Source organism: Bos mutus, chromosome 28 (assembly GCF_027580195.1).
Source record: "Bos mutus isolate GX-2022 chromosome 28, NWIPB_WYAK_1.1, whole genome shotgun sequence".
Lineage (NCBI taxonomy): Eukaryota > Metazoa > Chordata > Mammalia > Artiodactyla > Bovidae > Bos > Bos mutus.
The window spans coordinates 23,230,970-23,253,811 of record NC_091644.1 but is presented as its reverse complement, the minus strand read 5'-3'; the positions used below and the strand labels follow the sequence as shown (position 1 = coordinate 23,253,811).

The following is a 22,842-nucleotide window of genomic DNA, read 5'->3' as shown; positions in this document are numbered from 1 at the left end:
ATGTCCATCACAAACACCTCTCAACTCCAGAAGAGAAGACAAAGAATCACTTAAACACTTCAACCTCAGAAAATTTTTGCAAATAACTACTGCTTGGGTAATTATCTATTAAAACATTAATTTTGAAAAATAAGAATTATGGTATTTATTTTGTAGACAAACTATTTATTGACTGGATATGAATGTTTTATCCATAATGATGCCTCTCCTCTCCAATTTTCTGCATATATTTTTTCCCAAAACACACTTTTGGTCAATAAAATTCATCCATTTATTCATTCAATAAATATTTATAGTATATATATTATGTGTCCAATACTTACATTTGAGGGATATATCACTGGGAGAAAAAAAGATTAAAATCACTGCCTTCATTGAATTTACTGTATAGTTGACAAACAAATCAAATAAAGATGTAGTATGTCAGACAGTGAAAGGAATTATTATGGAGAGAAACAGAGAGGAAAAGAGGTTTATATGGGAGTGGGATAGGGCTACAGTTTTAACAAAGGTGGTCAGTAGAAGTCATCCAAAAAGGTAATATTCAGAAAAACAACTGTATCAGAAAAGAGAAGATTTGCGAGAGATGAAGTCTAAACACAGAAGGGAACTAGACAACGCTATCATTTTTTTTTTTTTTGAGGCAAAAAATGGTCACCCTGTAATATATAAAACTTCACTGTAAGTTGAGAAGGTTGTAAAACTGTAATATAAAGCTATGCATGTGAAATGAATTCCAGTCTAGTTTGTAAATTTCAAATCTGCCTATTTGACATCCTCAGTTGTTTGTCTTATAGAATTTCTAGACTCTGCTGCTGCTGCTGCTAAGTCACTTCAGTCATATCCGACTCTGTGTGACCCCACAGACATCAGCCCACCAGGATATCCTGCCCCAGGGATTCTCCAGGCAAGAACACTGGCATGGGTTGCCATTTCCTTCTCCAAGGCATGAAAGTGAAAAAGTGAAAATGAAGTCGTTCAGTTGTGTCTGACTCTTAGTGACCCCATGGACTGCAGCCTACCAGGCTCCTCCACCCATGGGATTTTCCAGGCAAGAGTACTGGAGTGAGGTGCCATCGCCTTCAGTTCAATTCAGTCGCTCAGTCATGTCCGACTCTTTGCGACCCCATGCACCGCAGCACGCCAGGCCTCCCTGTCCATCACCAACTCCCAGAGTCCACCCAGACCCATGTCCATTGAGTCGGTGATGCCATCCAACCATCTCATCCTCTGTCATCCCCTTCTCCTCCTGCCCTCAATCTTTCCCAGCATCAGGGTGTTTTCCAATGAGTCAGCCCTTTGCATCAGGTGGCCAAAGTATTGGAGTTTCAGCTTCAACATCAGTCCTTCCAATAAACACCCAGGACTGATCTCCTTTAGGATGGAGACTCAAGAGTCTTGTCCAACACCACAGTTCAAAAGCATCAATTCTTCGGCACTCAGGTTTCTTTGCAGTCCAACTCTCACATCCATACATGACCACTGGAAAAACCATATCCTTGACTAGACTAGACATATCCAAAATTAATTTCTCATCTTCCACCATCTGTAATCTGCTCAATTTCATCTCCCTCATAACACTATAAATGATAAGTACACATTCCCAGTTCTCAAGGCAAAAACCTTGAGTTGTACTTGACTCCCTTCTCTGTCTCTGATACTCAGCAACTAATTTTCAGTGAATTCATTGATTCACCCATCACTATATATACTCAATCGACAACTTTTAATCTCTCTAGTTTTAAAATCAGTCTTAGCCTCATTTCTTACTTGGAAACTAGCAGTACTTTTCTAATTTCCTGCTTTCTATTGAACACTACTCAGAGTGTTCAAAACAATATTCAGAATGACTCCTTTAAAATAAGCCATATGTCATTCTGACTCAAAGTTATCCAACAGCTTCCCACCTTATTCAAGATAAAAGCTGTCTTACAATGACTTACATGCCCTACAATATCAGGCCTCATTTTTAGTCTTAGACCCCCTTCACTCCCTTAATACTTGCTTCCAAGAGCTTTCCTTCCTGAAGGCTTTTCTACTTGCTTTTTCCTCTGCCCTGAAGGCATTGATGAGTAGAACACACTCTGTTGAATAAGACCATCAATTAGAAACAAGAGACAAATATTCCAGGCATTAAAGATTAGTTACTAAGCATTAATTTTAATTGAGAACTTCTCAAAAGTCAAGGTAAGGTGAAATGTGTATATTTTAATATAGTTCCATTGTCTGATAAGTAAGAATATATTAATATATTTGGCAACTATCTTTCCTGCATTGACATTTTAAGAACTATTTATGGAAATAACTCCAATATACAATTTTTTTAGGTAAAATAATAACAATGCTTTGAACTTTAATTTTCTCTGCCTAAATTTCTACACAATGACTTGTAAAGTCAGAGGAATGACACTGAATTTCAATTTGGGCAAAGAAGTTGTATGAAACAAAGTTGACACTTTCAAGTACAATACCTCACTGTGGATAGAGAAAGATAGATCCTGGTAGCCCTAGCATGTAAAAATTAAAAAGGAATACAGTGCCCTTTAGACTGCTGCTCAACAGAAGTTTTTGCATCATTAAATCAACAGTGTCTAAGAATAAAGAAAACCTCTTTTAAATAAAAGGAATTGAGCTCATCTTAAAGAACTTTTGCATTTGACAGAGGACAAAAGGTAGACAATTTGGACATGGGGAAAAAGCATAGTCTTAAGGATACTCCTAACTACCAGGAACACAGGAGTTATTTCAGGAAATAAAGAGAGTCTTTGGATTTGTATGCCTAGAGGACCAGGAATAAGGAGGCATTGTGAAGAACTTTGGCAAGAAGCAGAGCAATTAATATTTATACTAGCAGGTACTGGGTAGCAGGGAGCCACAGAATATTTCAGAGTAGTGACCTAACAATTTATAGTAAGATTTATCAATCTTAAGTAAGTATGACTGTTGGAAGGCAGAAAGATCAGGAAAGAAATTTATGTAATCAACTAGGCTTAATATATTGAGGACCTAGTGTCCTTTGAGGCAAGATGTCTTACAGAAGGAAGGTAATACTTACCTTTCTCCATCATCTATATCTAAATCTTTATCTAGATTTGTACCAGGAAGTGTGCGAGGCTCTATAAATATAACATTAAATGAGACAAAAATGTGCTCTTTGCACTAATGAGGTTTAGTTAGATTTAATGAATGGAGGGGGAAAAAAAGCCACCATACAGGAAATTATATGGACAAAAATGAATATCATGATGTGGGACTCTCTATATATTACAGATGGATGTTGGGGAAAATTATACTTGGACTTGTGTTTCAGAAGTCTAAGCCATTTTGAAATCCTAATGATGAGCAGGTATTTATTGATGAAAGGGAGGACATAACTGTGGAAGTGGGGGAAATAACTGTGTTCCTCAAAGAGAACTGTATGCGGAGAGCCTCTGCCTTCTAGGAAGAATGATTTCCATACAAAAGGTCACATGTGGAGGGAAAGTGGTGAAATATGAGGCTAAAGAGGAGCAGAGAGTAGATCCTGAAGCTCTTGTAGGTACATAGGACATTGAGGGGTTGGATGGGGAGACACTGAGACCTACATGCATGGTGACAGGGTTTAATGCATGGTGACAGATGAGAGATTTGCACTTTAGAAACATATGAGTTCAAGTGAGGGAATGAAAGTTTACAAAGCTAGAGACAAGAGACAATTTCAGAGTCTGCTATAGGTAATCAAGCAAGAGATGCCAGTGTCTGAATTAAGGTGCTGACCAAAACAACCTTAACACTCCCCTCAGCTTAACAGGCCTCTCAGACTGTAAAGAATTTGCCTGCAATTCAGGAGACACAGGTTAGATCCCTGGGTTGGGAAGATCCCCTGGAGGAGGGCATGGAAACCCATTCCAGTATTCTTGGAATGCCTAAAAAGTCCCTGTGGACCTTTCAGAGGAGCCTGGTGGGCTACAGTCCGTGGGGTCGCAGAGTCGGACACGATTGAGCGACTAAGCACTGCACACACAGCATACCTTGACTGGGCTTTACACAGCCTTCTTCCAGACTCTCAGCCCCTGACCTCCCCTTTCTTAGACCATGCACTTCATAAAACTGACAATAATTTCTTTGTATCTTTGAGATGTAAGTATTTTCCATGCTTCTTGCCAGTTTTACAACCCAGGACTGTCTTTCTCAGGGACCTAGGAGCCATCCCTCTGAAATGTAATCATCAAGGAAGAGGGAGCCTTAACTTCCAGTCTCCGTGGAAGGGGAGGAGCCTAACTTTAGAGGGCACCTTGCTGCACATTATAAAAGTACATTACCTCTTGTCATGAAAATAGGGAAAGTTCACTTTTCTTTTGGGTAAAGCCAGTTAGCAAACATAGATGGCCTCCAATTCCCCTCGCCTCATCTCTGAAATTCACCTCCTTGTTTCAGCAAGCTTGAACTCAGCCTAAGTTCAGGTCTCTCTCTCTCCTATTGTAAGAGTCTTGAGTAAAGTCTTCCTCTGTCCTTTATAACCTTGTCCAGTGCACATTTTCTTTGAAAGTGGTATAGTGGAGGTGGTGAAAAAATTGATTAGTTCAGAAAATATTGAAAAGATAATAAAATCAGAACATATTGTATGATTAGCTGTAAGAAGGAGTAAAAATAATAATTCACAGGTTCAGACTTGTACATGAATGTACAGCAGCATCGTAAGAATATGGGAGTCAGTTTAGATTTGTGGATAAAATGATGCATTCAGGCTTGGAAACATTGAATTTCACAGGTACCTGTGAGCTACATGAGGCAAGGAAGCCTACAGGCCTGCTAATATATGCAGCCGGAGTTCAGGAGACGGGAGTTGGCCACTCTATATGACATCTGAAGTCTTGGGACTGAATGAGCATATCCAAAAAAAGTGGAAAAAACTTGAGGACTCCAGAGCTTACATCAGAACTGTAGTGAACCCTCAAGCATATGAATAGACAGAGGAAGAAAAAACAGTGAAGCACTGAGAATGCTCACTCAGAAGGGTAAGAAAGCAGAGTCATCACCAAATACAGAATAGAAATTGTAAAAACAAATGATGATAACGTGCAATAGTGTAGTGCTGCTGAGTAATGTCATTTCATTCAGGCTTACCAGACCTGTGCTTTTCATAGCAACCTAAACCAAACTCTATTAACAAGGTAATGAGGTCATATCTTCTTCATATTCTGCATGGTAATTCAGTATAAATTTGAATTGTGGAGAGTGTATTCTGATAATAGGACTATTAAAATGTTTCCAATTTTTAAAATACACCACTCATTCATGGTGATATTTCTTTCTCATGGTGGAAGATATTCAGCAGACTGCATGTTAAAAAGCAACAATGAGCATGTTCTACCTATCACCAACATGAAGTTTGAGGCACTTTTTAATACCGAGAATCATCTCCAGTATTTTAAGATTTGATATGCTCCGATTCATTTGCTGCTGTTGACGCTTTGCGGGTGTTCCAGTAACCTAGGCAACTGTTCTTATTTCTGTCCTAATTTACTTCTATTTATAAAGCATATATAAATTTAATGGTCTCAATGGTATTCTTTAAGGCAGGGTAGGTTTACAAACTATATATTCTTCAGTGGGTATAATATTAAAGATAGCACAAATATGAGTCATCAAACTGACAAAAAATTACAATTTCTTTCATTTTGGATCATCTATAAATATGATGAATAATGTATCTTTAAAAAAGTATAACTTTATCATATTGAAATAAATATCTATAGTTGAAATTATAAAATTTTAATTGTTTATTTTAATGCTATATTTATTCAGTTGGATTTCAGCAATTAGAAACCACAACTTCAAATACCTTCCAATAAAAACCTAGCCTTAGTCAGCAATGTTAAATAAGTTCCCTTTCACACTCCTTATCTATAAGAAATAATCACAGTTTAAATTGTGTAAGGCAGGACACATTTTTTTGTCTTTAGATCTTACTGGCTTTCCAGCTGTTTTGGCAGAGGGAAGACACTAGAACATCTGTCCTTTGTGAACAGAGGCAGAGAAAGAGTAGGTGATTTCAAATGACTACTTGCAAAACAATCACCAACATACACCCTATAAAATACCAGGATGACTGTTTTTTTTTTTTCTTTTTTATGAGTATGTACCATAAAATTAGGAAATTAAGCCCTATATATTTTAGTGAAGGTAACTGAGGACTCTGGAGAAAGACAGAAACTAATAGATCACCAAGCTACCACAATTCCACAAAAAAGAAAAGCTCCCAATGAGGAGCCAGGCATTCCACAATCATTGAAGGAAATAAGAAATTGGCAATTATGGGGTAAAGTGTTTTGTTCTTACTATCAAAAGTTGCTTTTTCTGACCATTATTTCAGATCCACATTATTTACATGAATAAAAATGTACATAAAAGTGTTAGCATCATTAATAATCACGTTAATATCATCTCCCTTTTAACCACTTAAAGCACTTTCTGAAAAGTTCCTTTCCTGAGGAGGGGGAAGAAAAAGAAAAAACTCAGAAAAAATTTTGGTAATCGATTGCTAAATGTTGATCCCCACAAAACCAGATGACCAAAGTAATCTTATATTGAAAGACTGAGAGATCTGTATTTACAAAGCTCTTTGAAATAGTCAAAAGGAAATGAAGTGTAACATTAGCGCACACAAGTCTATGCACATACTGACATTCACTGTTGTAAAAATAAAAATTTATTGAGTATTTCCTTTGCATGAGAAATGAATTTATTTTTCATATATCTCATCTTCAAAAAGATTTATAAAATAGATACTACTATTTTCTTCATTCTGAGCATTTTTGACTCCCTTTACTCATTTCTTCCACTTAATCTATTAGTAATAATAGATATTATTATTATCACAATTTTACAGATGAGGAAACTGAAAGTTAGAAATATAAACTAACTTTCCCAGGGACGCATGGATGCAAATTGGTAGAACTCCATTTTGAACCAAAGTTTGTGTGTATCCAACCAAAGTCCACACATTTAATGTCTACGTTATATTTCTATCAGATCAGATCAGAGCAGTCGCTCAGTCATGTCCGACTCTTTGCGACCCCATGAATCACAGCACACCAGGCCTCCCTGTCCCTCACCAACTCCCGGAGTTCACTCAGACTCACGTCCATCGAGTCAGTGATGCCATCCAGCCATCTCATCCTCTGTCATCCCCTTCTCCTCCTGCCCCCAATCCCTCCCAGCATCAGAGTCTTTTCCAATGAGTCAACTCTTTGCATGAGGTGGCCAAAGTACTGGAGTTTCAGCTTTAGCATCATTTCTTCCAAAGAAATCCCATGGCTGACCTCCTTCAGAATGGACTGGTTGGATCTCCTTGCAGTCTATAGCAGGGCCAAAAAATGCAAGCCACTTGCTCAACCATTCTATTCACAAAACTCTTTCAACTCATTTTACTGAGTCTTTCTAAACCCACAGTTGTCCCTTAGGTAGACTTGAGGAATATATTTTTAGCTACCACCCTCCTGCCACTTGCAATTTCCTGAGTATCCATGGTTACTGCTGCCTATATTGCAGACAATAACCTAGGGAAACTTTCTAGAAATTAGAATGCTCCCTTCATTGAAATATCAAAGAAGCCAAGGGATAAGAGGCTGAAGGAGGAATAACTGCCTCTGTTTCTGGATTCTATCCTTGGAGACCTCAGAGTGTCACCCAGAAAGGTCATCCATGGTGTGATTCTACTTAAGTAGAATCCATGTCATCAACACAAAGTAATTCACTCGGGAGATTTTCAGGTTCTAAGCATCACTATGTAGTTTCCAAATAATAACCAACCATCTGATTTTGTTATTGATGGAAAACTGTAGTATTAGGACATTTGAAAATGTGTAAGGCTTAAATAGATCTGATACTAAGCCTTATGGTGTTAAGTTCCATGAGTCATCTTCTGTTAGAGGAATTATAATATCAACACCTTAACACTGACTGTGGCAATAGTTGGGCAATGAGATCTTAAGGGATGCTGAAATTTGACCCACATTCACAAGCATGCTGTACTAGAATGTGTGTGGCTAGTGCCAGACGACCTGGAACTTGCTTCCATTTCCATAGGACTTGCTTAAACTATGGAAATTCTTTGAGTCTAATTAGATGGGGAAACAGTGGAAACAATGGCTGACTATTTTTCTGGGCTCCAAAATCACAGCAGATGGTGATTGCAGCCATGAAATTAAAAGATACTTACTCCTTGGAAGGAAAGTTATGACCAACCTAGACAGCATATTAAAAAGCAGAGACATTACTTTGACAACAAAGGTCTGCCTAGTCAAGGCTATGGTTTTTCCAGTGGTCATGTTTGGATGTGAGAGTTGGACTATAAAGAAAGCTGAGCACCGAAGAATTGATGCTTTTGAACCGTGGTATTGGAAAAGACTCTTGAGAGTCCCTTAGACTGCAAGGAGATCCAACCAGTCCATCCTAAAGGAGGTCAGTCCTGGGTGTTCATTGGAAGGACTGATGCTGAGGCTGAAACTCCAATACTTTGGCCACCTCATGCGAAGAGCTGACTCTTTGGAAAACACCCTAATGCTGGGAAGGATTGGGGGCAGGAGAAGAAGGGGATGACAGAGGATGAGATGGCTGAATGGCATCGCCGACTTGATGCATATGAGTTTGGGTGAGCTCTGGGAGTTGGTGATGGACAGAGAGGATTGGTGTGCTGCGATTCATGGGGTCGCAAAGAGTCAGACATGATTGAGCGGCTGAACCGAACTGAGAATTATAAGTTACTCTCTCATCTCTCCTTCGCTCAGTTCTCTAAGTTCAGGAGTGACTTTTAAGCAAGAACACCCTTTTTTTTTTTTTTTTTCATAAGAAACTATTTGCAGTTTCTGAAGACTTCAGTGATTTAAAAGTACTTCATATGCATAAGGTCAGAGCATTTTTCCATGCATAAATGTTGTTTTACCAGAACTTATATGCTGCTTAGATTTTGTCATATATCCTTTTCCAATAGTCATGTATGGATGTGAGAGTTGGACTATAAAGAAAGCTGAGCACTGAAGAATTGATGTTTTTGAACTGTGGTGTTGGAGAAGATGCTTGAGAGTCCCTTGGACTGCAAGGAGATCCAACCAGTCCATTCTGAAGGAGATCAGCCCTGGGTGTTCATTGGAAGGACTGATGTTGAAGCTGAAACCCCAATACTTTGGCCACCTGATGCGAAGAGCTGACTTACTTGAAAAGACCCTGATGTTGGGAAAGATTGAAGGCAGGAGGGGAAGGGGACGACAGAGGATGAGATGGTTGGATGGCATCACCAACTCAATGGTCATGGGTTTGGGTGGACTCCAGGAGTTGGTTATGGACAGGGAGGCCTGGTGTGCTGCAGCTCATGGGGTCACAGAGTCAGACACAACTCAGTGACTGAACTGAACTGAGTTCCCTGATTAGTAGAATCAAGGGGAAAAAAAAAAAAAGAAAAAACCCTTCAGGGCTTCAGGGCTTCTCTTAGATAAAACACCAACTTGGAAACTTTTCATGGGGAAAGATAGAGGGCAGGAGGAGAAGGGGATGACAGAGGATGAGATGGTTGGATGGCAGTACTGACTCAATTGGCATGAGTTTGTGCAAACTCCAGGAGATAGTGAAGGACAGGGAAGCCTGGCGTGCTGAAGTCCACAGTGTCACAAAGAATTGGACACGACATAACAACTGAACAAAAACAACAATTTGGAAACATTCTCTAAAGTGTTAATGATAACTGGCACAGCTCTGTTTAAAAAGAAAATGTACCTTAGTTTATATTTAATAAAATATTTAAGAAGATTCTTTTAGGGCTTACAAAAAATGTTATTATCAAGTTTAAGAATTTTATTATCTTAGGAGTCTATTTTAATCTCTCTCCAATTTGAGTTTTTAAAATAAAAGATGTCTATTGCATCCTTGCTAAGGGCATGAACTGAATAAACAAGAACTCTAAAGAATGCTCTATAAACCTATAGTAAACCCACTCTCCTGTGTCACTCTGGGATGCCTGATCATTGGTTAGAACCAGGTGTTGGTCCAGTGACTACTCATGTTTAATAATTAAGATAACCACTAATTTCCACTGCTGTTCCTTTGCCATCTCATAAGGCATGCCCTATTGGTCTCTTAGTATTTTGCACTCTATTGAGTGTGGAATGTAAATCATTGTTTGTTGGTTACAGACCTTACAATGCCCAGTGGCATTTGCCACCAATGACAGCAGTAACAGATGATGTTGAGCCAAAGCTACTGGAAGTGCAATGCATAAAGTAAAATGATAATAAATAATTGTCACTCCATTACTAAACACTGTCTGAAATTGGTTCTAGTACATGTTTGATATAGCAGAGTCTGCATAATCCAAGAACCAAACAGGCATTTGTTCTTTTCGTAACAGCTGCAAACAAAAAGGAATCAAACATTTGTCTTATTCAGTGGCCAGGAATGAGCATGGCATGAGTATTCAAATACTTATTGACAGATTCTGACTTCGAAATCTTATGATATCTTTCCAAATTAATGATTCTTAGGAAATATGTCAAAAGATATACTCAGTCCAGTGGACACAAAGTTCAGGAAATGCTATATTGAATGCAGAGACAAAGTCTCAAATAATCATAAGACTGAATTTATGAATATATTCAAAGCATAGAGATGTAATTATAAGAAATATGGGGCTATTAGGGATGTAAGATGCCTGGGAGAGAACATATCTAAATATGATCTTAGCTCTGGTCAGGTGATACAGGTAGAGGACAGATTTAAGCCATTTTCCTTCACTAGTCATATAAACTTCAAGTACATACATCTTACCACATACATCTATCTTGTGGGATCTTGGTTCCCCGGCCAGGGATCAAACTCATGGTCTTCGCAATGGAAACAGCGTTCTAACCAATGCACATCCAGGGAATTCCCAACATGGGATGTTCTTAAATGTATCTGTTTCATACATCTCCAAATTTTATGACACTTAATTTAATAATAGTAAAAATGATAATGATGATAATTGCTATAGTGATAACAATGACCCTGTTGCTACTTAGTAAATTCTCAATAACAGTAAGTAATGATTGAGAACTTACTATGAGCTAGGCACTAGGTTAAGAATGCTTTTCATTAATTTAGTCGATTCCCACAGCAATCCTTATGTAGAGAATACTATTAGTACCCTCACTTTACAAAATTGAAGGGCAGAGGTAGAGAAAGGCTAAGTGAGTTCCCCAGGAACCCAGCAAGGAAGTGCCTGATTCAGATGCATTCCCAGGCAGTCTCAGACACCATGCTATATTGACTGGCTTTAGACCTACATGCTATGTAGTCCGTTCTGCAGTTGCAAGTTATCAGTGGCTAGGAAATCAAGGTTCCACAAATTCCCAAGCAAAGTAGAACATCTCAGAGTATTTCAAAAATTGATTAACGTGTGTGTGTGTGTGTGTGTGTGTGTGTTTTGAGGTGGGCAGAAGGAAGAATTGTAGAAGGGAGAAAATAGAGGCATGTTGCCTCAGAATTTGATTAATTTCCCCTAGAACCTCAGAGTATATTTACAACTTCATGGATTCTCTTTTTCACTCTAAACAAACAGGTATACATTTCACTTTGATATTCCCATGGCTACTATAACGACCACAATTGGCATGGGTTGAGTCACTGCCTAATGAGAAATGGCTTCACTGAGAGCTCTCAAGGCAGAAGAAATTATTGCCCTCACAATGCTGCCCAGCATCCTGAGACTCCTATCTCTGGGCTTTACAGAAGCAGTTCTAGATCCAGGGGTCCCACCTGGGAGACACTTCCTGGAGTGATAAGGAAAGGGCCTAGCACACAGCTCTCCCCTCAGGGAAGTGACTTACCCGGTCAGTTTTCCCTTCAGTCTGAACGCTGGTGTGACTGCGAACTTCATGATCCTCTTCCAGGTCAGAAACATCCTCTAGTTCTTCTGGAGTCTATAAAAAGAAAGCAAAACACTGTTGTTGGAAATGCAAAATGGTAGTCTGGCAGTCCCTCATCAAGCACAGAGTTACCATTATGACCCAGCAACTCCTCTCCTTGGTACTTATGTAAGCAGTTCTTTGCAGGAAACTGCCCTCAGCAGGAGGCCTTCACTAATGGCTCAGATGGTAAAGAATCTGCCTGTAATCCTGGAGACCCAGGCACAACCCCTGGGTCAGGAAGATCCCTTGGAGAAGGGAATGGGAATCCACTCCAGTATTCTTGCCTGGAGAGTTCCATGGACAGAGAAGCTCCTTTTCTTGTCACTTTAGCAAAACCATCAGTTCAGTTCAGTTCAGTTGCTCAGTCGTGTCCGACTCTTTGCGACCCCATGAATCGCAGCACGCCAGGCCTCCCTGTCCCTCACCAACTCCCGGAGTTCACTCAGACTCACGTCCATCGAGTCAGTGATGCCATCCAGCCATCTCATCCTCTGTCATCCCCTTCTCCTCCTGCCCCCAATCCCTCCCAGCATCAGTCTTTTCCAATGAGTCAACTCTTCGCATGAGGTGGCCAAAGTACTGGAGTTTCAGCTTTAGCATCATTCCTTCCAAAGAAATCCCAGGGCTGATCTCCTTCAGAATGGACTGGTTGGATCTCCTTGCAGTCCAAGGGACTCTCAAGAGTCTTCTCCAACACCACAGTTCAAAAGCATCAATTCTTTGGTGCTCAGCTTTCTTTGCAGTCCAACTCTCACATCCATACATGACCACAGGAAAAACCATAACCTTGACTAGACACACCTTTGTTGGCAAAGTAATGTCTGTGCTTTTGAATATACTGTCTAGGTTGGTCATAACTTTCCTTCCAAGGAGTAAGTGTCTTTTAATTTCATGGCTGCAGTCACCATCTGCAGTGATTTTGGAGCCCAGAAAAATAAAGTCTGACACTGTTTCCCCATCTATTTCCCACGAAGTGGTAGAACCAGATGCCATGATCTTCATTTTCTGAATGTTGAGCTTTAAGCCAACTTTTTCACTCTCCTCTTTCACTTTCATCAAGAGGCTTTTGAGTTCCTCTTCACTTTCTGCCATAAGGGTGGTGTCATCTGCATATCTGAGGTTATTGATATTTCTCCCGGCAATCTTGATTCCAACTTGTGCTTCTTCTAGCCCAGCATTTCTCATGATGTACTCTGCATAGAAGTTAAACAAGCAGGGTGACAATATGCAGCCTTGACGTACTCCTTTTCCTATTTGGTACCAGTCTGTTTTTCCATGTCCAGTTCTAACTGTTTCTTCCTGACCTGCATATAGGTTTCTCAAGAGGCAATTCAGGTGGTCTGGTATCCCATCTCTTTCAGCCATACTGTAACTAAAATTTAAGCCAGGGATTCCCATGCTCTATTCATCTCCCCTGCCAAGTACACCTTTCAGATATTTTAATCAAATGATATCTTGCCTAACTTGTCAGGTCTTTCCATAGATTATAGAGGTAGAACTGAAGAATATGTATGACCAAATCTTTTCCCTAGTTTCCATCCAGTAATCTCATGACCAAACTGTGTGAATAAGATAGCACCTAGAGGAATATCACAAGAATTCACTGAGCCTGCATAGAGGGCAATGGTGATGACCTTGACCCCCATCTCAATGATTAATGTAGATTACTTCCCTTCTTTCCTTTAAATGTTTTTATAATCTAACAGAATCTTTGGACATGGTGTTTGGGGGACGTTGAGTTAACTATCTCCCTAGATTGCCAGCAATTTGATTAAAGGAGACTTTTCTTTCTATAGGGCTTTCCTGGTGGCTCAGACGTTAAAGAATCTGAGTATTGATTTTGTAAGCAGTGGGAAGTAGGACCCAATTCACTCAACAGTACATACCCAAGAGAAATGAAAAATATATATCTACACAAAAATCTGTAAACAAGTATTCATAGCAACAGCAATCATAATGACCAAGAAACATGTCTAGTGATGAATGAATAAACAAAACATGGTAAATCCCTACAAAGGAATATTAGTTGAATATTATAAAAAGGAATGAAGTACTAATATATACTGCAACATGGTAAACTTTGAAAATATTATGCTAAGTGAAACAAGTCAATCACAAAATGCCACATATTATATGGTTCTATTTATTTGGAATTCAAGAATAGCCACATGTATAGAGACAGGACAGAGATTTGATTAGTGGTTCCTGAAGCAGAGAGTGGAAGAGGGGGTTGGGAGCCATGACTGCTAATGGGTATGTGGTTTCATACCCATTGGGGTATAAAATGGCATGGCATTTCATGGGATGGCATTGGTATGAAACGGGATGGCAATAACGTTCTACAGTCAGAAGTGGTAATGATCATACACTCTTGTGAATATTTAAAATACTTTCAATGGTGATGTTTATAGTATATTAATTATATCTCAATAAATTCTGAAAGAAAAAGCAAAAATGATCAGAAGGGTGTTTTTCTCTGAGTAGCAATTTGGCTAACCACTATGTGGCTACCACAAATCAAGGTGTTTACATGTGACAAATAAATGGAGTAAGTATTATTAAAACCATATGATATCAAAACAAAAAATTGAGAAAAGCCATGAAATTAAAAGACGCTTACTCCTTGGAAGGAAAGTTATGACCAACCTAGATAGCATATTCAAAAGCAGAGACATTACTTTGCCAACAAAGGTTCATCTAGTCAAGGCTATGGTTTTTCCTGTGGTCATGTATGGATGTGAGAGTTGGGCTGTGAAGAAAGCTAAGCGCCGAAGAATTGATGCTTTTGAAGTGTGGTGTTGGAGAAGACTCTTGAGAGTCCCTTGGACTGCAAGGAGATCCAACCAGTCCATTCTGAAGGAGATCAGCCCTGGGATTTCTTTGGAAGGAATGATGCTGAAGCTGAAACTCCAGTACTTTGGCCACCTCATGCGAAGAGTTGACTCATTGGAAAAGACTCTGATGCTGGGAGGGATTGGGGGCAAGAGGAGAAGGGGACGACAGAGGATGAGATGGCTGCATGGCATCACTGACTCGATGGACGTGAGTCTGAGTGAACTCCGGGTGTTGGTAATGGACAGGGGAAGGCCTGGCGTGCAGCGATTCATGGGGTCGCAAAGAGTCGGACATGACTGAGCGACTGATCTGATCTGATCTGAAATTTAGAATGTAATAATTTAACATGAACTTTAGGGTTTAGTCTACATAGTTAACCTATTTCCATTGCTTTTTTTTTTTTTTTTTTTCAATTTCAGCTTAAACATCTTTTATTCAGGGAGGTGTCTTGCTTACAAATCCCCTAGATTGGCTTGAGTTCCTCTTCCAAGCATTTCCTGATGCCTTCTACTTTCACTATATAGTGTTCATCATACTTTATTTTAGCATCGGTTGTTGAATTGGGAAGTAAACTGTTGAACTATCTGTTCTTTGAGGTAAGGACTCAGTCTGCTCTGCTTACTACCATCTCACCACGACCTAGCACATACATGGTTTTAAAAGAATGAAGAAACATTATCGGTGATATCCAAAAACCTAGTTGGATATAAGCAAAGCAAAACATATCAACAGCAACAACAAACATGTGTCCTCACTGTATCTCTATTGTGCTTCTATCTTACTGTATTTCAAACTAATTTTTTAATCTGCTTTTTGTTGTTTTTCTTAGTTCCAGGTTACCATCCCTTTAGTCCCTCTGTGGCAATAATGTAATGATACCAGTCATTAATGCAAATATAAGTACTGTACAGAAAATCATTATTATAAATATAAAGTACTTAATGAGAATTAATTTAGTATTATAGTTTACACAGTCTCAGTTTTAAACTATGATTCCTTTGCTACAAAGCTCTGGTGAGAAATCCAAAATATAAACATTTAGGTGTCATGACAAACATCCAAAACTGAAAATGGAAGGTCTCCTATATATACATCTAACTGTTGAAGTCTGGAAAGGGTCAGCACCTACCTCCTCAAAATAGCTCTGGTTTCCCTCAAACCTTGCTCTACACACAGGCCCTTCACTTACCTTCAGGGTTGTGAAGAGCATTCGTTCCACTGGGGCCTCTCCAGGCATGGGAATTTGAAATGCTTAGCTCACACTGTGGAGCAAAACTACCAATCTCCTAAACGCTTATGGCCTCAGATTCTTTCTCAGTTCGTGGATCTTGAACCAGCACTTTTTTTTTGTTCTCCAACACTTGCACTGACTATCTATCACTCTGCATTAATGTCAACTGACTCTTATTAGATATTAATATCTTCCCCTTCACCAAAGCCCCCAGTGTGCTGAGTAGTTAGATAACATATAGATATATGTTGATCTCTACGTGCAGTCCTTCTTTGCTACGACTACCTGCAGCTATGATCACAGGAAATTTATCTTTCTTCTTAAGTAATAATAGCATGAGTTCACCATGAGGGAATTTCTATACAATCACATATTTCATTATTAGCTAATTTTTGTGTATTCTTCCCAAGTATCCTTCAGAAAGGCTTTTTATAATTTTTTATCTTGATTTATCACCAGCCCCTGTAATATCTGAATAAACTCAATTGATCAAATTCCCTTTCTTGACCCTGTTATTTTGCAACTGCAAGCAGTCTGGGGTCCCTACTGTAATGTTTCTTATAAATGTCTTTGCTTATTACTTGGGTTATATTCTATTATATAACCCAAGTTCTGTGATGAGACAGAGCTTCATCACCAATCCCAGTACTTTGTGCAAATCAAAAGTAAAGTGATCTAACAGAAATCAAGAGCAACTGCTCCTCAGAAATCACAAGTATCATTTTTGTTAGTGACACTGCAGGAAATGATAAGCGCACCATTTACGCCCACATACTTGTGTACTTTTCTTTAACAGGGGACTGATAGTGTTCTTGCAAAACCACCACAACTGACTTCTTATCATGAAAAAAAAAAAAAACCGTGGGGGAGTGTTCAAAACACCTGCTGGTAGCATTTTGCTTTCTGTAAGGCAAGCAGCTGGATGGTATTTTAAAAATAAACAGTTACATACACAGTGTTATAGTTTAAATGGAAACTAAGGAAGACGTAGGAGTACTTAATCATTTTGGGGATATATATGAACTTCAGTTTGAAGACAAATAATAATAGAAAGAGTAAACATTTAAAAAAGGAAGGATAGAGGTTTGGCGGCCCTATACTGTACACTCCTGGAAACAGCTTGTTTTGCTTTTACTTATTTAGTCACTTTGGAAGTTTAAACTTCTGGAAGGTTTGTGTATGTGTGTGTGTGTGTGTAACTTGTGTACGTTTCCAGTCAATTTCCATCCTGTGTGAAGGGAAACCAACTATCTTAGATCAGTGTCAAGTAGGAGAAAGACCATAAAGTGTTGAGCAATGCAGACCTGAATTTGAATTCTGCCTCTCCAATTAGCTTGTTGGGGAATATGTGTCTCCTTTTACAATTTTGTTTCTTCAGAACAAAATTTTGGATAAGAGACATAATCCTGAAGATTATTGTGAGATTCAGTTGTACTAAGATGTTTAAACAAGTGCTTAGCCCACAGACATAGCTGGGGTGCAACAAAGGTTGCTTCTTTCTGTCTACTATTTGTTCTCTTCTTTCTTCACTAACTTATCCCTCATCCTATCACAATCTTTTATATTTTTTGATAAAACTTCTGTGGCATTTTGGATGCCTCCATTTTATTTCACATCTGTTACTCTGGATTGACACAATACTTATCACTAACTCTAGTTACATTTTCCTGATATTGAATATAGAACACCATTGTGCTAATAGGGTTTAGTATAATTACACATACACTGCTTTCTTCTAAAGTTCAAGTAAAGATCATGTTTGATCCGATTTTAATCATGTGTAAGAGGAAGATACTCTCTTAAACTGGCCCTAAAAAAGATAACATTCTTCACATTCTCAGGGATGATAGAAATAACTTTTCTTCTCTAAGCTGAACTGTCTTTAAACCAGACCCATAGGAAGATACCCTATTTTATTGTGGAAAAAGTGATAATAAACTCTATTACTCATTTATTTCTCTTATCAGAATTCAGGATAACTATTCTATATTTTTCTAACTCTTGCTTATTGTGAACCCTTCCTTAGGCAACCCAAAGTGACTTGAAATAAGCTAAGTTTCCTCATCTTAAAGTGGAAAAAATATTACCTAATTCTTAGGGCTATTGTGAAGACAAAATAACATGATGGACTAGAACATTATTCCATTTCTAGAAAATACTAAATGTTCAATATTGTTTATGATTATTATAAACTATTATTGTAGTACTTTAAGATCTCGTTTTATTTATATAAAGGAGTCCAGAAACAAGTATAGTCAGACTTGAAAATAGGCTGAGGTTTTCATATGGAAACTGAGTGTGCAATAAACAGTAGTGGTACATTAAACTTCAAGGACACAATTAATTGGTGGTGTGAGTGTATGTGAATATATATACGTGTGTGTATATATACACATATATATAAGCTTAAATATGTATTTATTTATTGAGGTACATAATGACTAAATTCATATTCTTCCTCCTCCTCTGCACCAAGGAGCTCAGTGCATTCTAAAGACATATAAATTCTTTCAGCATCCTTAGTTTGGTAGTATTATTATACATTAAAATTCATTTGCTCAAGGCTATAAATGCTTAATCCTGAAATATAAGAAAATAAGTTTGTGGTCCCTAAAAACAACAAAAATAAGGGAAGGAAGAAAGCAAGGGCAAGAGGGAGAAGAGGTGGGAGGGAAGAGAAAGAAGGTAAGAAAAAGAAAGAAAAAGTCTAGGAACTAGGACTCATGCTCAGTATTTTCCTAAGATTTAAGGCTGAATTCTAAATCATATAAAGGATTTGATGGCAATTCATACTTCTCTGATTATCCCTCAAGGCCTTACTACAATCAAGTAACTGCCAGAGCAATGTCAGCAGTGGTCTGACACTCAGAGAAGGAACGATGCTGTGGACAGTATTCTCAAAGAAGCTGCAACAGCATGCTCAGTGAGATTATCTTAGCTGAGCTGATAACACAGAAGTGGAGAGAACAGAATTCAAATACATTTTAAAATGAGGAAAAGATATAACAATAACACAATTCAAATTATGGAAAGCTAAAATGAGTGCACACATGCACACACACACATATGCACGTATCTGCCCCCCACTCCATCCAAGAAATCAATACTCTCTTCTTGGCATTACTGACAAGGTTTTTGATCCATTTTCTGAGCCTTGTCTTTTCTAGTTTCTAAGACCTATAAATTATTTAAAGAGTCACATTTTAGAAAAATGTAACAATCACATTTAACTGTCAAACATTTCAAAATATTTCCAGAAAATGAAGTAAACAACATGTTGTGTATTACAGACTTTTTTTTAATGACAGACTCCTGGAATCAATCTTTGAGGGAGAGGCCCACTAACCTATAGCTTTATAAAGTTGTACAAATGATTCTGATATGCAATTCTTCATGAGAACTATTGGCCTGACATTAAATTTAATTTTTTGATTGGTTTAGGCTTTAGTTAAGTGTCACTGTAATATGAGTTGCAAGATGGCAGCATCAATAGTTTATCAGGGATTTTCCCTGTCACCGGAAATGCAGGCATTTTACTTTTTAAGTATGCCTTCCATTGCTTTTCAGTTGGAGGGTTAATTTATCACATAATTGGACAGATAATATATAAGCGGCCAGAAGCCATTTTGACTATTCAACTGAATGATACAATCGGATGGAGTTGCCAGAGTTGTCAGAGACAAAGGGCTTTTTTGCTCCTGGCAAGCATGATGGATTCACAACACATGGACTTTTTTCTACTCTTCAAATATGCCCCAATCATCAGTTCATGGCACATCAAGACCTTCGGCTCCAAGTATGTACTGCTGTCTTGCCTGACATACGTTCCTCCTGCAGCTTTCACACTGCTGGATCTTTCTACTATGGGAGTTCAGATGGCTATATTCAACTCTATAGAGTTCCCCTGGTCAGGCCATCTGAAGTTAACCCTTTTTCGTACTTCATTTATTAATTGCATCACCCTTTTCTGTCTCAGAGGTTAAAGCATCTGCCTGCAATGAGGGAGACCTGGGTTTGATCCCTGGGTTGGGAAGATCCCCTGGAGAAGGAAATGGCAACCCACTCCAGTATTCTTGCCTGGAGAATCCCATGGATGGAGGAGCCTGGTGGGCTACTGTCCACGGGGTCGCAAAGAGTCAAACACTACTAAGCAACTTCACTTTTCACTTTCTTTTCTCTCTTTTCTTAGCCCTCTTGCTATGATCATATGAAATTATATTTTTCTTCTTTTTTTTTTTTTTGAAGTTAGGAGATACATTTTGGTCTTGCCACATTAGAATATAACACCCATGAGAACAGGAATGCTTTCTGTCTTACTTATCATTCTGAACACCCCAAACAGCATATACTAGGTATTCAGTAAAGATATCCTAACTGAATAATGAAATGAATAATTTAATTCATTTCATGGACTGAGCCTGGCAGGCTACAGTCCATGGGGTCACAAAGAGTCGGACACAACTGAGCAACTAACACACACAGGCTTTGGTATGAATGTCAGAAGAAAGTCTTAGGAACATTGCAGAACTATGGAGTAAGCCTTTCCTGTCTCCCTTCAGTAGGTGTTGATTTAATAATACCTTGCCCAAGGGAAAGTTTGAAGAAAAGATTACTGGATTTTTTAAAAGAAAGGCTATGTATACCTGTGGCGGATTCATTTTGATATTTGGCAAAACTAATACAATTATGTAAAGTTTAAAAATAAAATAAAATTAGAAAAAAAAAAAAAAACAGAAAGGCTATGGAAATTAGAGATAGTAGATTTTGCACCTAGAAAAATTCTACAATTTCAAAATTTTCAAACTTGGAAGACCAGAAGATGTCTAGCTATGCCATTAGCAGTTCAGTGTGGATATAATAAGACTTGAGAGAAAAATGTCATCTTTTAATCTCACACTAGATGTTCAAGTCTCACGAGAGTTCTGTGCCACAAACTTGTCATGGAAACAGTAAGCAGTAAACCTGAAGGAGTTAAACGGACTAGGACAATGGACATTTCATTGCTAACCAATGTGGGAAAATTATAAGAGACTTCTGGGTGTCTCTGATGCCCTGATATAGTATAAGTTTCTAGAAAAGAATTTCCCAGGTTAACTGGAAAGATATTTCATGTATTGTCGGAATGCTGCTAGGCTTATGTTATGGTGGTAGGTTGATGAAGTTACCTGGGTTTTCATTCTAAATTTGACACCAACTAATTGTATGTTTTCTGAATGTTGAGCTTTAAGCCAACTTTTTCAGTCTCCTCTTTCACTTTCATCAAGAGGCTTTTTAGTTCCTCTTCACTTTCTGCCATAAGTGTGGTGTCATCTGCATGTCTGAGGTTATTGATATTTCTCCCGGCAATCTTGATTCCAGCTTGTGCTTCTTCCAGCCCAGCATTTCTTATGATGTACTCTGCATATAAATTAAATAAGCAGGGTAACAATATACAGCTTTGACACACTCCTTTTCCTATTTGGAACCAGTCTATTGTTCCATGTCCAGTTCTAACTGTTTCTTCCTGACCTGCATATAGGTTTCTCAAGAGGCAGGTCAGGTAGTCTGGTATTCCCATATCTTTCAAAATTTTCCACAGTTTATTGTGATCCACACAGCCAAATGCATTGCCATAGTCAATAAAGGAGAAATAGATGTTTTTCTGGAACTCTCTTGCTTTTTCGATGACCCAGAGGATGTTGGCAATTTGATGGTTCCTCTGCCTTTTCTAAAACCAGCTTGAACATCTGGAAGTTCACCGTTCACGTATTGCTGAAGCCTGGCTAGGGGAATTTTGAGCATTAGTTTACCAGCATGTGAGATGAGGGCAATTGTGCGGTAGTTTGAGCATTCTTTAGGGGGAAACAGTGGAAACAGGGTCAGACTTTATTTTGGGGGGCTCCAAAATCACTGCTACTGGTGATTGCAGCCATGAAATTAAAAGACGCTTGCTCCTTGGAAGGAAAGTTATGACCAACCTAGATAGCATATTCAAAAGCAGAGACATTACTTTGCCAACAAATGTCTGTCTAGTCAAGGCTATGGTTTTTCCAGTAGTCATGTATGGATGTGAGAGTTGGATTATGAAGAAAGCTGAGTGCTGAAGAATTGATGCTTTTGAACTGTGGCGTTGGAAGACTCTTGAGAGTCCCTTGGACTGCAAGGAGATCCAACCAGTCCATTCTAAAGGAATTCAGTCCTGGGCGTTCTTTGGAAGGAATGATGCTAAAGCTGAAACTCCAATACTTTGGCCACCTCATGTGAAGTGTTGACTCATTGGAAAAGACTCTAATGCTGGGAGGGATTGTGGGCAGAAGGAAAAGGGGACTACAGAGGATGAGATGGCTGGATGGTATCACCAAATCGATGGATGTGAGTTTGAATGAACTCCAGGAGTTGGTGATGGACAGGGAGGCCTGGCGTGCTGCAATTCATGGGGTCGCAAAGAGTCAGACAGGACTGAGCCACTGAACTGAACTGAATTGTATGTTATTAGGCAAATCTCATAATTTTCTTCTGCTTAATTTATTAACCTTTAAAATAGGAATGAGAATTAAGTAAAACTTGACAATTTCTGCAAGTGCTTTGAGTTTTAAGATTTGGGGAGTTTATGCTTAAACTGAAAGCATATCATTTACATTAATCTGGATCAAATGTTCCCTCTGCACTAAAAAGATCCTGATGCTGGGAAAGATTGAAGGCAAAAGGAGAAGGGGGTGGCAGAGGATGAGATGGTAAGATAGCATCACCAACTCAATGGACATGAATTTGAGCAAACTCCAGGAGATAGTGAAGGACAGAGGAATCTGGCATGCTGCAGTCCATGGCATCGCAAATAGTCAGACATGATTTAGTGACTGAACAGCAATAGTAAGG

General features: G+C 38.7%; 1 protein-coding gene across 5 annotated transcripts in view; it reads right to left on the bottom strand.

Annotated features, from left to right (window-relative positions):
• Window positions 1-22,842, bottom strand: part of CTNNA3 (catenin alpha 3) — a 1,958,943-nt gene that overhangs the window by 196,456 nt on the left and 1,739,645 nt on the right. For all 5 annotated transcript variants that reach the window (XM_070364862.1, XM_070364864.1, XM_070364866.1 and 2 more), the window contains one exon: window positions 11,841-11,933. In XM_070364862.1, coding sequence (XP_070220963.1) covers window positions 11,841-11,933 — 93 coding nt within the window. The remainder of the gene's footprint in view (window positions 1-11,840; window positions 11,934-22,842) is intronic.